This window comes from Pongo pygmaeus, chromosome 19 (assembly GCF_028885625.2).
Source record: "Pongo pygmaeus isolate AG05252 chromosome 19, NHGRI_mPonPyg2-v2.0_pri, whole genome shotgun sequence".
Lineage (NCBI taxonomy): Eukaryota > Metazoa > Chordata > Mammalia > Primates > Hominidae > Pongo > Pongo pygmaeus.
The window spans coordinates 45,567,240-45,581,821 of NC_072392.2; the positions used below are offsets into that span (position 1 = coordinate 45,567,240).

At 43.8% G+C, this 14,582-nt stretch overlaps 1 protein-coding gene across 3 annotated transcripts in view; it reads left to right on the forward strand.

Moving 5' to 3' along the window:
• Positions 1–14,582, forward strand: part of TAOK1 (TAO kinase 1) — a 162,483-nt gene that overhangs the window by 138,321 nt on the left and 9,580 nt on the right. For 2 of the 3 annotated variants that reach the window (XM_063656104.1, XM_063656105.1), the window contains exons 18-19: positions 4,183–4,395; positions 6,350–6,532. In XM_063656104.1, coding sequence (XP_063512174.1) covers positions 4,183–4,395; positions 6,350–6,532 — 396 coding nt within the window. Of the gene's footprint in view, positions 1–4,182; positions 4,396–6,349; positions 6,539–14,582 lie in introns of those variants that run through there. The other variant, XM_063656106.1, reaches the window with a different exon arrangement.

A 14,582-nucleotide genomic window follows, 5' to 3' on the forward strand; every position in this document is an offset into this window, starting at 1 on the left:
GGCAGAGGAAGGTGGAGGTTACGGTGAGCCAAGATCGTGCCATTGCACTCCAGCCTGGGCAACAAGGGCAAAACTCCATCTCAACAAATAAATAAATAAATAAAAATAAAACCTTTTAAAAGAATGTATGCTATTTTACTGAGGCAGAAGATACTATCTAAATTTCATTGTTTCATTTCTGTCTAGAAGCACTTGGAACAACTTTGTTAACCATGAATGGTTTTTTTGTTTTTGTTTGTTTTCGCTGTGTCACCCAGGCTGGAGGGCGGTGGCGCAATCTCGGCTCACTGCAATCTCTGCCTACCAGCTTCAACTGATTCTCCTGCCTCAGCCTCCCGAGTAGCTGTGATTACAGGCATGCACCACCACCTGGCTGATTTTTGTATATTTAGTAGAGAAGGGATTTCACCATATTGACCAGGCTGGTCTTGAATGCCTGACCTCAAGTGATCCACCCACCTCAGCCTCTCAAGACTCTTGGGATTACAGGCGTGAGCCACCACACCCAGCCTAAGAATGGTATTTTAAAATGGTGCTACTCAGCCTGAGCAACATAGTAAGACCCTGTCTGTTGAAAAAATTACCAGCCTGGGCAGCATAGGGAGATCTCATCTCTAAAAAAAAAGAAAAAAAAAAAGGCCAGGCACGCTGGCTCACGCCTGTAATCCCAGCACTTTGGGAGGTTGACGTGGGCAGCTCACGAGGTCAGTAGATTGAGACCATCTGGCTAACAGGGTGAAACCCCATCTCTACTAAAAATTAAAAAATTAGCTGGGTATGGTGGCATGCACCTGTAGTCCCAGCTACGCAGGAGGCTGAGGCAGGAGAATCGCTTGAACCAGGGAGTCAGAGGTTGCAGTGAGCTGAGGTAGCACCACTGCACTCCAGCCTGGTGACAAAGCAAGACTCTGTCTCAGGGGAAAAAAAAAAAAAAAGGCTAGGCATGATGACATGCCTGTGGTGGTCCCAGCTACTCAGGTGGCTGAGAGGCAAGAGGATCACTTGAACCCCAGGAGGTTGAGGCTATGGTGAGCCATGATCATGCCACTGCACTCCAGCCTGGGTGACAGTGAGACCCTGTCTCAAAAAAAGAAAAAGATTAAAAAGCCAGATGTGGTGTTGGCTCACACCTGTAATCCCAGCTACTTGGGAGGCTGAGATAGGAGGATTGCTTGAGCCTGGGAGGTCAGGGATGCAGTGAGCCATGATCATGGCACTGTACTCCAGAGCCTGGACAACAGAGTGAGACTGTCTCAAAAATAAAAGCAGTGCTACTAACCATAGCTAAACTAAGATTTTCTCTTACTAGCTAGACATTTCTTGACCCCTCACAAAATAAAGACATATTACTAGGGTCTAGTGCCTCAGATGGTGAAAAATACAGAAAGGTATATTTAATGTTGTAGTATTGAGGGGAGTACTTTCTCTTAGACAAGTGTGTAAATTTGGTCACATATCCATTTGTTGCATGATGAATCAACCAACTATTACCTGGCAGTATTTATATTAAGGTAAAATAATTTCAACGATAGGTTCTGCCTCAGTGCAGTAAATGAATGTGTTCTCACTTGTAGGATCAACTGGTACACCTTACAGAAACAGATCTCATCTTATTAAAGCTTTTTAAAACCTTAGTTCATAGAATACCCAACCTACTGATTAACCAAACACTAAAGCCAAAGATCTTCTGTCTCTAAACTTAAATATTTTCATCTCAGAAATGTTTATATACTGTAGTTCATGTCTGTTACCCCAAGAAGAGGGTTGTCTCCTCCGTTACCACATAAGTTTTGTTTAACCTTTGAAAGATTAGTTTTGTTATTTTGTTTGTTTGTTTTGTGTGTGTGTGTGTGTGTTTTTGAGACAGAGTCTCGCTCTGTTTCCCAGGCTGGAGTGCAGTGGTGCAATCTTAGCTCACTGCAGCCTCCACCTCCCGGGTTCAAGCAATTCTCGTGCCTCAGCCTCTTGAGTAGCTGGGATTACAGGCACATGCCACTACACCGGGCTAATTTTTGTATTTTTAGTAGAGACAGAGTTTCACCATGTTGGCCAGGCTGGTCTCAAACTCCTGACCTCAAATGATCTGGCCACCTCAGCCTCCCAAAGTGCTGGGATTACAGGCGTGAGCCACCACGCCTGGCCAAGATTAGTTAACTTGACTGACTTTTAAGTTTTTGCTTGTGTTAAAGAGTAAACCATTGCTAAGTATATCTCTACCTAGTTTATTCTCTTAAGGAAAAGACCATTGTAATAACAATATTAATAATTCCTAATAGAGATTTCCAAGTCAGCCTCACATTTGGCACATAAACTGTATAGTTAGAGTTGAGAGTGTCATGAAAAGAAATTGGGGGCAAGGCACAGTGGCTCATGCCTGTAATCCCAGCACTTTGGGAGGTGAAGGTGGGCGGTTTGCCTGAGGTCAGGAGTTCAGGACAAGCCTGGCTGACATGGTGAAACCCTCTCTCTACTAAAAATACAAAAATTGGCTGGGCGTGGTGGTGCAAGCATGTAATCCCCACTACTCGGGAGGCTGAGGCAGGAAAAATCGATTGAACCCAGGAGATGGAGGCTGCAGTGAGCTGAGATCACACCACTGCACTCCAGCCTAAGCGACAGAATGAGACTCTGTCTCAAAAAAAAAAAAAAAAAAGAAATTGCAGCAAAGTGTTTCTAAAACGAACAGAATAAATGTGCCTTATTTTCTGTCTCCAGATCTGATAAGATATTGTCTCACCAATAAAGTGCTTTTATATCTTTTTTTTTTTTTTTTTTTTTTTTTTTTTAGAGACCAGTGTCTCACTCTGTTGTTCAGCCTAGAGTCCGATGATGCAATCACGGTTCGCTGCAGCCTTGAACTCCTGGGCTCAAGTGATCCTTCTGCCTCAGCCTCCCTAGTAGCTAGGACTACAGGTGCACATCACCATGCCTGGCTAATTTTAAAAATTGCTTTGTAGAAATGGGGTCTCACTATGTTGGCTCAGGCTAGTCTGGAACTCCTGGCTTATAAACAATCCTGCCTTGGCCTCCCAAAGTACTGGGATTACAGGTGTGAGCCACCGTAACTCTATTATGCTTAATTCATGAGAAAAAATTTAATTTTCTAAGCCAGATACAGTGGCTCATGCCTATAATTACTGTACTTTTAGAGGCTGAGGTGGGAGGATTGCTTGAGGCCAGGAGTTTGGAACCAGCCTGGGCAACATAGGGAAACTCCATCACTAACAACAACAAAAATATCCAGGAGCTGGGTATGGTGGCTCACACCAGTAGTCCCAGCACTTAAGGAGGCCAAGGCAGGTGGATTGCTTGAGCCCAGGAATTTGAGACCAGCCTAGGTAACACAGTGAAACCCTGTCTCTACAAAAAAAACAAAAATTGGCCAGGTGCAGTGGTTCACATCTGTAATCCCAGCACTTAGGAGGCCAAGGCAGGCAGATCACTTGAAGTCAAGAGTGCGAGACCAGCCTGGCCAACATGGTGAAACCCCGTCTCTACTAAAAATACAAAAATTAGCTGGGCGTGGTGGCACATGCCTGTAATCCCAGCTATTCGGGAGGCTGAGACAGGAGAATCGCTTGAACTCAGGGAGGCGGCGGTTGCAGTGAGCCAAGATTGCTCCATTGGACTCCAGCCTGGGTGACAGAGTGAGATTCAAAAAAAAAAAAAAATTAGCTGAACATAGTGGCACACACCTGTGGTCCCAGCTACTCAGGAGGCTGAGGTGGGGGGATTGCTTGAGCCTAGGAGGTTGAGGCTACAGTAAGCCATGATTGCACCACTGCACTCCAGCCTGGGTAACAGTGAGACTCCATCTCAAAAAAAAGAAAAAATGTAATTCTCTGTCATGAATATGCATAATAATCAAAGCTAATTTTAATATCTACTCAGGTCACTAACTTTATTAGTGAAACAACAGATATTGTTACAAGTCCTATCATAAATGGGGTTGTTTATGCCCTAATGTTTTAAATGAGGTTTTTTGTTGTAAAACTGCATAAAATTCAATCAGCGGTTTGGCCAAATAGCCAAGTGCAAAAAGTACCTGCAACCTGATGATCTGACCTGCTTGGCTTTCCTCTAATTTTTTTTCTAGTAGCGTTTATTTTCATGTATGTAAGCATACCATATACCAAATGCCTTTTGTTACAACTTACATAAATGTATTTTTTTTCTTCCCAGTCTAAAGAACTCCAAATAAAAAAGCAGTTTCAGGATACTTGCAAAATCCAAACCAGACAGTACAAAGCATTAAGAAATCACCTGCTGGAGACTACACCAAAGAGTGAGCACAAAGCTGTTCTGAAACGGCTCAAGGAGGAACAGACCCGGAAATTAGCTATCTTGGCTGAGCAATATGATCACAGCATTAATGAAATGCTCTCCACACAAGCCGTGAGTTTGCTTTTTTTGGGCAAAACAAATTTAGTGCCCCTTTTCTTCCACCACCTGAATGAAATCACAGCAATTAAAGTACTAGTTGGAAATGATAGCTCTCCTGCAGCTTGGGAAATGTGGTGGTGGTTCCTTTTCTTCCTGTTCTCAACATTGCTTGAAAATGTCATGATGCATGTAGAATTCTCATTGATACATTTAGACATGAGGTTCTAAATAGGCTCCCTGCCAGCACATATCCTAACACCTTATTGAGATTGGAATAGCAGCTTTGGGGAGCAGTGAGCAAAAGGTATGATTATAATGGGAATAAAAATGGTTGTGTTTGAATACAAATACGAATTTTTTTTTTTTTTTTTTGAGACGGAGTCTCACTCTGTCACCTAGGCTGGAGTCCAGTGGCGCGATCTCGGCTCACTGCAAGCTCCGCCTCCTGGGTTCACGCCATTCTCCTGCCTCAGCCTCCCAAGTAGCTGGGGCTACAGGCGCTCGCCACCATGCCCGGCTAATTTGTTTTTGTATTTTAAGTAGAGACGGGGTTTCACCGTGTTAGCCAGGATGGTCTGACCTCGTGATCCGCCCGCCTCGGCCTCCCAAAGTGCTGGGATTACAGGCATGAGCCAACACGCCCGGCTACAAATTTTTTTTTTTTTTTTTTTAGGTGGAATTTTGCCCTGTCGCCCAGGCGGGATTGCAGTAGTGCAATCTCAGCTCACTGCAACCTGCGCCCCCCGGGTTCAAGCGATTCTCCGTCCTTGGCCTCCCGAGTAGCTGAGATTACAGGCGCAAAATATTTTCTATATAAGAGCTTTGTAAACTTTTTTTAAAAGGGCCAGATAAGGCTGGGCACAGTGGCTCACGCCTGTAATCCCAGCACTTTGGAAAGCCTAGGCGGGTGGATCACCTGAGGTCAAGAATTCGAGAGCAGCCTGCCCAACATGGCGAAACCCCATCTCTACCAAAAATACAAAAATAAGCCAGGCGTGGTGGTGGGCACCCATAATCCCAGCTACTCTGGAGGCGGAGGCGGGACAATCACCTGAACCCCAGGGGCAGAGGTTGCAGTGAGCCGAGATTGCGCCGTTGCACTCCAGCCTGGGCAACAAAACGAGACTCCGTCTCAAAAAAAAAAAAAACAGGGCCAGATAAGACTTTTTAGGCAGGAGGCAAAACTAAGGCTATTATGTGGGTACTTATATAACTGCTTAAGATGTAACCCTTTCTTTTTTTTTTTTTTTTTTTTGAGACGGAGTCTCGCTCTGTCACCCAGGCTGGAGTGCAGTGGCACGATCTCAGCTCACTGCAAGCTCCGCCTCCCGGGTTCACGCCATTCTCCTGCCTCAGCCTCCTGAGTAGCTGGGACTACAGGCGCCTGCCACCACGCCCGGCTAATTTTTTGTATTTTTAGTGGAGACGGGGTTTCACCGTGTTAGCCAGGATGGTCTCAATCTCCTGACCTCGTGATCTGCCCGCCTCGGCCTCCCAAAGTGCTGGGATTACAGGCGTAAGCTACCGCGCCCGGCAATATGTAACCCTTTCAAAATGAAAACACCATTCTTAGCTCATGGGCTGAAAAAAATAACAACAAAACAGGCGCCTGCCCATACTTTGCTTGTAGACTATAGTTTGCTGGTCTTTGTTCTACAGTTATTTTCACTAGAGAGGAAGAGATTCAGAGATCTAATGAGATTCTAGGTTTTTCTTAAGAAAAATACGGTTATTCAGGCATCTTCCAAATAGCTTATGATAGCTTTATCTTCATAACGATATTATTGGTTATTCTGCGTTTCTTTTTCAGAGATGTTTACTCCAAGATACAAGAGAGAAAAATTGTCTAAACTAAAAAAGAGTAGTCTATCTTCTAACACTCCTCCTCCTTTCCATAGGTCATGAATTGATAGCTAACATTAGGATCTATCTTTTTTTTTTTCCTCTCTGTCTCTCTCTGTCTCAGCTGCGTTTGGATGAAGCACAGGAAGCAGAGTGCCAGGTTTTGAAGATGCAGCTGCAGCAGGAACTGGAGCTGTTGAATGCATATCAGAGCAAAATCAAGATGCAAGCTGAGGCACAACATGATCGAGAGCTTCGCGAGCTTGAACAGAGGGTCTCCCTCCGGAGGGCACTCTTAGAACAAAAGGTATAAGTAACAGAAGGAAAAATCATTGTTTTCGAATTAGCTTTTGTCAAAAGCGTTTTATAAATATATTTTCATGTTGGCAGAGATCACATTAGATTTCTTTCACAATACCACATTTCCTGAATTCTAGTTATGGCAGCAGATTTTTCTTTAAAATTACTGATTCACTGATGAACCTTATCATTAATGAGCTCCAGAAATCAAGAGAATATAATTAAGTAGTAATTGCTAGAGAAAAGATATGGGTGTGTGAAGACAGTCAGTTGAATTTGAGAGTAGCAGATCTGGCTCCATTTTCCTCACTTCTGTGTTCCTAGCTTGCTCTACCTAAGGAGGTTGGAGAAAGACTTAACTAGTGAAGAAAGAGAGCTGCATTAATTGCCTGAGAGAGCCAGGGACAAAGGATCAGGAATATTTACCTTACTCATATATCCTTGGCCTGGAGCTATACAGATTGGTAGAGGATTACTGAGGGACAGAAGGTAAAATCAGTTCCACACAGGTGAAAAGTCAGGCTGAAAAAATGTTATTTCTAGATGTACATCTTTACTTTTTCTGAATTATTCTTGTCAGATATATTAGAAAATAGAACTAGAATCCCCAAATCTCCATCCTTCAGGATACTAAGGTGTGTGTGTGTGTGTGTGTGTGTGTGTGTGTGTGTGTATTAGGGAAAGGGCGATGGACAGAAGATTTTGAGAGGTAAAGAGAAGAAAGGCATTTGTTGCAAGAAGGGGTAGATTAGGCTGGGCTTAGGCCTCCCGGCACTTTGGGAAGCCAAGGCGGGAAGATCGTCTGAGCCCAGGAGTTTGAGACCAGCCTGGGCAACACAGGGAGACCCTATCTCTACAAATATTTAAAAATTAGCTGAGTGTGGTGGCTTGCTTCTTGTGGTCCCAGCTACTTGGGAGGCTGAGGTGAGAAGATGGATTGAGCCTACAAGGTTGAGGCTTCAATAAGCCATGGCTGCACCACTGCACTCTAGCCTGGGCAACAGGGCAAGATCCTGTCTCAAAATAAATAAATAAATAAATAAATAAACAAAGCAGTGGTCAATTATCAGTTGTATCCAGGATTCAGAGATACATTCCAGAACTCTTGAGTCTTAAATTCCCAACAGCTGATGTAGTTTTAGGTCCGTCGGTTATTGCATTTAATACTTACCTAATGATCTTCCTAAAGTTGTCATTGTTTCTGGACCATAGGCCTGTAGATTTTTCCTCTATTTCCTATATTTCCTGTGATAAAAATACAATGCCTTATTAAAGTAAAAAATATCTTTTAAACCAGGTGTTGTGGCTCATGCCTATAATCTCAGCACTTGGGAGGCGGAGGCAAGCAGATCGCTTGAGCTCAGGAGTTCAAGACCAGCCTGGGCAACATGGCAAAACCCTGCCTCTACAAAAAATACAAAAATTGGCCAAGTGTGGTGGCACACGCCTATAGTCCCAGCGACTAGGGAGGTTTAGGTGAGAGGATCGCTTGAGCCCAGGAGGTTGAGGCTGCAGTGAGCTGAGATCATGCCACTGCACTCCAGCCTGGGTTACAAAGCGAGACCCTGTCTCAAAAAAAAAAAAAAAATCTTTAAAAAAATCACCTAAATAAGATATAAGATGTTACTATTTCTCTAGCACAGCTGTCTTTATTACTGGCTTCTTTGAGAGGTATTTTCATCTAAATATTATCTCAATTTTATTTCTCATTCAAGGTGAGAAAGATAAGGCCAGGCACAGTGGCTCACGCCTGTAATCCCAGCACTTTGGGAGGCCGAGGGCGGGGGCGGATCGCCTGTGGTCAGGAGTTCAAGACCAGCCTGGCCAACATAGTGAAACACCATCTCTACTGAAAATGCAAAAATTAACCAGGCGTGGTGGCAGGCGCCTGTAATCCCAGCTACTCCGGAGGTTGAGGCAGGAGAATCCCTTGAATCTGGGAGGCGGAGGTTGCAGTGAGCCGAGATGGCACCACTCTACTCCAGCCTGGGCGACAGAGCAAGACTCCGTCTCAAAAAATAAGATGAGAGGCCGGGGCGTGGTGGCTCACGCCTGTAATCCCAGCACTTTGGGAGGCCAAGGTGGGCGGATCATGAGGTCAGGGGAGATCGAAACCATCCTGGCTAACACGGTGAAACTCCATCTCTACTAAAAATACAAAAAATTACCCAGGCATGGTGGCGGGTGCCTGTAGTCCCAGCTACTTGGGAGACTGAGGCAGGAGAATGGCATGAACCCAGGAGGCGGAGCTTGCAGTGATCCAAGATCACACCACTGTACTCCAGCCTGGGCAACAGAGCAAGACTCCATCTCAAATAAATAAATTAATTAATTAAATAAGATGAAAAAGATAGAAACATAAATTTTGAAAAATATAGTTTGTTCCATGTGCAAATTTCCTAAATCTGTGTCATTCAAACTTTTTTTTTTTTTTTGAGACGGAGTCTGGCTGTGTTGCCCAGGCTGGAGTGCAGTGGCGTGATCTGTACTCACTGCAAGCTCCACCTCCTGGGTTTACGCCATTCTCCTGCCTCAGCCTCCCGAGTACCTGGGACTACAGGTGCCCACCACCACGCCTGGCTAATTTTTTTGTATTTTCAGTAGAGACGGGGTTTCACCATGTTAGCCAGGATGATCTCGACCTCCTGACCTCGTGATCCGCCCGCCTCGCCCTGCCAAAGTGCTGGGATTACAGGCGTGAGCCACAGCTCCCGGCCGTCTCATTCCAACTTCTATATTTAAAATTTAATCTAAAGTTCTCTGTTAGGATTCAGTATTATCACGAAATGGAAAACTCCCCATAATATTTCAAGAATGGTGTTATGAGAGAAATATCGGCACTATTAAAGTATGGTTTAATTTTAGCTCCACCTAGTGGTTAACAGTTAAACAGCACTAATTAGCATCTTAGTCTTATTTAATATCCTAACCAAAAACTGCATGTTAACACAAAGCCATTACAATGCAGGCATAAAATCAGTACTCATTGGTGAAGGTGCAGTGACACTTTTATACAGTGCTAATACATCTTGGAAAGCAATTTGGAGTTGGGTGTATATATACTTGTTTTTTTTCAAGTGTCAACAGAGTCTCACTCTGTTGCCCAGGCTGAAGTCCAGTGGTACAATCTCAGCTCACTGCGTTCTCCATTTCCCAAGCTCAAGCGGTCCTCCTACCTCAGCCTCACAACTACAGGCATGCTGCACTACCATGACCACCGATTTTTTTTTTTTTTTGGAGGGGGTAAGGGTAGAAATGGGGTTTCTCCATGTTGCCCAGGATGGTCTCAAACTCCTAGGCTCAAGCAGTCTGTCCACCTCGGCCTCCCAAAGTGCTGGGATTGCAGGCATGAGCCGCTGCGCCTGGAGTTGTATATTTAGCCTTGTAAATGTTAAGTGTTTAAAACTTTGAGGAAAAGAAATCCAAATTACAGCGAAAAAGGAAAAGAAATCCAAATTACAGGAAAAAAAAACTGCATAAATATGTTAATTATAACAACTTTATAATAGTTTAAAACAACCTAACTATTTAAAATAGAGATACAGCTGGGTGCGGTGGCTCACGCCTGTAATCCCAGCACTTTGGGGGGCTGAGGCAGGCCGATCACAAGGTCAGGAGTTCAAGACCAGCCTGGCCAACGTGGTGAAACCCTGTCTCTACTAAAAATACAAAAATTAGCTCAGCATGGTGGTGCGTGCCTGTAATTCCAGCTACTCGGGAGGCTGAGGCAAGGGAATCGCTTGAACATGGGAGGCAGAGGTTGCAGTGAGCTGAGATCACGCCACTGCACTGCACTCCAGCCTGGTGACAGAGCAAGACTCCATCTCAAAAAAAAAAAAAAAAAGAAAAGGTAAACATGGCCAAGCCAATAAAAAAATCTTATTCAGCCATTTAAATGATGTCTGAAAAACCAGTATTAATATGGAAAAATGTTTATGGTGTGTTGAACAAAATTTTAAAAGACAAATCCTACTTGAAGTAATGTTAGTAGTGGCTATGTTAATGTGATAGGTTGATTTTTTTCTCTGTTTCTTTTTTTAAATATGGTTTTATTCATTTCATAATGGAAAAATGCATACAATTATTTAGTATTTAAAAGAGTAAAAGAACAATAGGATGGTACATCTATAGTACTTCAAGATGTTACTTGGTTTTTATGGCTAATATTTTGCCTTTCAAGAGAAGTATGTGACTACAAGGCAGGCTGGGGTCAATTAGCAATCACTAAGACCCTGTACCTCTCTACAAAAACTTTGTAAAATCCTAAAAGCTGTGACTTCTGCACTTTATGCTTGCCGGTTGTACATACAGATAAGAAGGAGACATCTGAAAATAAATAGAAATGGAACTGGAGTGAATGTTAGTTGATTCTAGATGAAAAATCATTCTGTTTGAAGATTGTTGTAAGTCTCCAAGTGAACCAAAAATTGTTCATCTAGTTTGAGACAAAATGAGCCTCACATGTACATGAAGTCTTGTTTCAATGTTTCTCATCCTTCATTTACATTAAATTTTTAGATAACAATACAACTATACATGTTAAATTATATGTGAAATGTATGAAAAGTAGTAGCATTTCCGGAGTATAAATGACCTTTTTTTATCATCTCATTTAATTTTCTCTCAAGATTTCACTTAGTATTAACATCATGGTTAGTAGTGTTTTTAAATAAGAATTAAAATTTGGGGGTGGGTGCAGTGGCTTACACTGTAATCCCAGCACTTTGGTAGGCCGAGGGGGGCGGATCTCTTGGTGCTCAGGAGTTTGAGACCAGCCTTGGCAACATGGCAAAACCCCGTCTCTACAAAAAAAAAAATACAAAAATTAGTTGGATGTAGTGGTGTGCACCTGTAGTACCAGCTCCTCTGGAGGCTGGGGTGTGGAGGATTGCTTGAACCTGGGAGGTAGAGGTTGCAGTGAGCCAAGATTGCACCACTGCACTCCAGCCTGGGCAACAGACCAGACCCTGTCTCAGAAAACAACAAACAAACATATTTTTGCATAGGAAACAAAAAATTCCCGAAGAGGCCGGATCGCTTGAGATCAGGAGTTTGAGAGCTGCCTAGGCAACATGGTGAAACCTCCTCTCTACCAAAAATACAAAAAATTAGCTGGGTGTGGTGGTGCATGCCTGTTTTTTGTTTTGTTGTGTTTTTTTGTTTTTTTGAGACGGAGTTTCACTCTTGTTGCCCATGCTGGAGTGCAATGGCACTATCTCGGCTCACTGCAACCTCTGGCTCCTGGGTTCAAGTAATTCTCCTGCTTCAGCCTCCCGAGTAGCTGGGATTACAGGCATGTGCCACCATGCCCGGCTAATCGTGTATTTTTACTAGAGATGGGATTTCTCCATGTTGGTCAGGCTGGTCTCAAACTCCCGACCTCAGGTGATCCTTGTGCCTCAGCCTCCTGAAGTGCTGGGATTACAGGCGTGAGCCACCGCACCCGGCCAATTTTTGTATTTTTAGTAGAAATACCCAGTTACCCAGGAGGGTAAGGTGGAAGGATAGCCTGAGTCTGGGAGGTGGAGGTTGCAGCGAGCCAAGATCGTGCCACTGTACTCCAGCCTGGGAGACAGAGCAAGACCCTGTCTCAAAAAAAAGCAAAAATTGCAGTAGAATGTGGCAAAATATAATAACAGATTTATAAAGTATCGCAGAAATACAAAAGTATAGGAGTGATTTACTCTATAGCGGAGGGAAAGTGGGGCAAAGAAATCTCAGGGAGATGGTATAAAGAGTGCTTTCTGAAGGAAGAATAGGTTAACCAGGAACACAAGGAATGTGTAAAGGCATGGAGAAATGATAAAATAAGAAATGTTTGGGAGAAATTACAAACAGGCCAGGATGGACTGGAGTAAGAAGAGTTTGAAAATTGTTATTCTAAAACATGTTATTAAAGAGGCATTAGGCATTTTATGTGAAGGTTGAAGGAGGACTTAAACATGGAATATTCTTCTCAGGGAAAGATACCAAATGTCTGTATGTCTGTACCATCTTCTTTGAGACTTATTTGCTCCACTTTTCCTGCCCTATAGAGCAAACCATTCAATATTTTTTTTTTTTTTTTTTTGAGACTAAGTCTCACTCTATTGCCCAGGCTGGAGTGCAGTAGCCCGATCTCGGCTCACTGCAACCTTTGCCTCCCAGGTTCAAGTGATTCTCCTGCCTCAGACTCCTGAGTAGCTGGGATTACAGGCACCTGCCACCACTCCCGGCTAATTTTTCTTTTTGTTTTTGGGTTGGTTGTTTGTTTCTTGTTTCTGTTTTTATTTTTGTTTTGAGACAGAGTTTCACTCTTTTTGCCCAGGCTTGAGTGCAATGGTGCTATCTCGGCTCACCGCAACCTCCGCCTCCCAGGTTCAAGCGATTCTCCTGCTTCAGCCTCCCAAGTCGCTGGGATTACAGGCATGTGCCAACACGCCCGGCTAATTTTGTATTTTTACTAGAGACGGGGTTTCTCCATGTTGGTCAGGCTGGTCTCGAACTCCCAACCTCAAGTGATCTGCCCGCCTCAGCCTCCTAAAGTGCTGGGATTACAGGCATGAGCTACCACGCCTGGCCAATTTTTGTATTTTTAGTAGAGACGAGGTTTCACCATCTTGGCCAGGCTGGTCTCAAACTCCTGACCTGAAGTGATCCACCCACCTCGGCCTCCCAAAATGTTGAGATTACAGGCATGAGTCACCACGCCCGGCCTCGATACATTTTTTATTTCTGTAGTACCTTATAAATATCTTAACCCATCCCATTGCAATTTTTTATTTGTATTTGCTTCCCATGAAAAAAATTTTTGTTTTGTTTGTTTATTTGTTTGTTTGTTTTGAGATGGAGTCTCAGTCTGTCGCCCAGGCCGGAGTGCAGTGGTGTGATCTCTGCTCACTGCAGCCTCCGCCTACCAGGTTCAAGTGATTCTCCTGCCTCAGCCTCCCAAGAAGCAGGGATTACAGACATGTGCCACCGTGCCTGGCTGATTTTTGTATTTTTAGTAGAGATGGGGTTTCACCATGTTGGCCAGGCTGGTCTGGAACTCTGACCTCAAGTGATCTACCCGCCTCAGCCTCCCAAAGTGCTGAGATTATGGGCATGATCCACCGTGCCCAGCCCAGATAGGACTTTTGACTTTAATGTAATCATAATTCCACTGTGATATCTAACAGAATTCATAATAATTTTTAAATGCATGTCTAAATTTCCCCTATTATCTCAAATCCTCAATCCCAGCACTTTGGGAGGCTGAGGTGGGAGGATCATCTGAGGTCAGCAGTTCAAGATCAGCCTTGCCAACATGGTGAAACCCCGTCTCTACTAAAAATACAAAAATTAGCTGGATGTGGTAGCACATGCCTGTAATCCCAGCTACATGGGAGGCTGAGGCTAGAGAATCGCTTGAACCCAGGATGCGGAGGTTGCAGTGAGCTGAGATAGTGACATTCCACTCCAGCCCAGGCGACAGAGCAAGACTCCGTCTCAAAAAAAAAAAAAAAAAAAAAAAAAAAAGGAACTTGATTTTACACATTTTAAAAATATATGAATTATGCTGATTCCTAAGGGACATCTCTTTTTATTTATTTATTTATTTTATTTTATGTTTTATTTTTTTTGTGAGACGGAGTCTCGCTCTGTCGCCCAGGCTGGAGTGCAGTGGCACGATCTCGGCTCACTGCAAGCTCCACCTCCCGGGTTCACGCCATTCTCCTGCCTCAGCCTCCTGAGTAGCTGGGACTACAGGGGCCCGCCACCACCATGCCCAACTAATTTTTTGTATTTTTAGTAGACACGGGGTTTCACCATGTTAGCCAGGATGGTCTCGATCTCCTGACCTCATGATCCGCCCGCATCAGCCTCCCAAAGTGCTGGGACTACAGGCGTGAGCCACTGCGCCCGGCCTTAATTTTTAAATGTATATCCATAGCATCAAATAATAGACACTAGAGACTACAGAAGGTGGGAGGGTGGGAGATGAGTGAGGGTTGAAAAATTTCCTATTGGGTATAGTGTTCCCTATTCAAGTTATGGGTGCACTAAAAGCCCAGACTTCACCACTACGCAATACATGC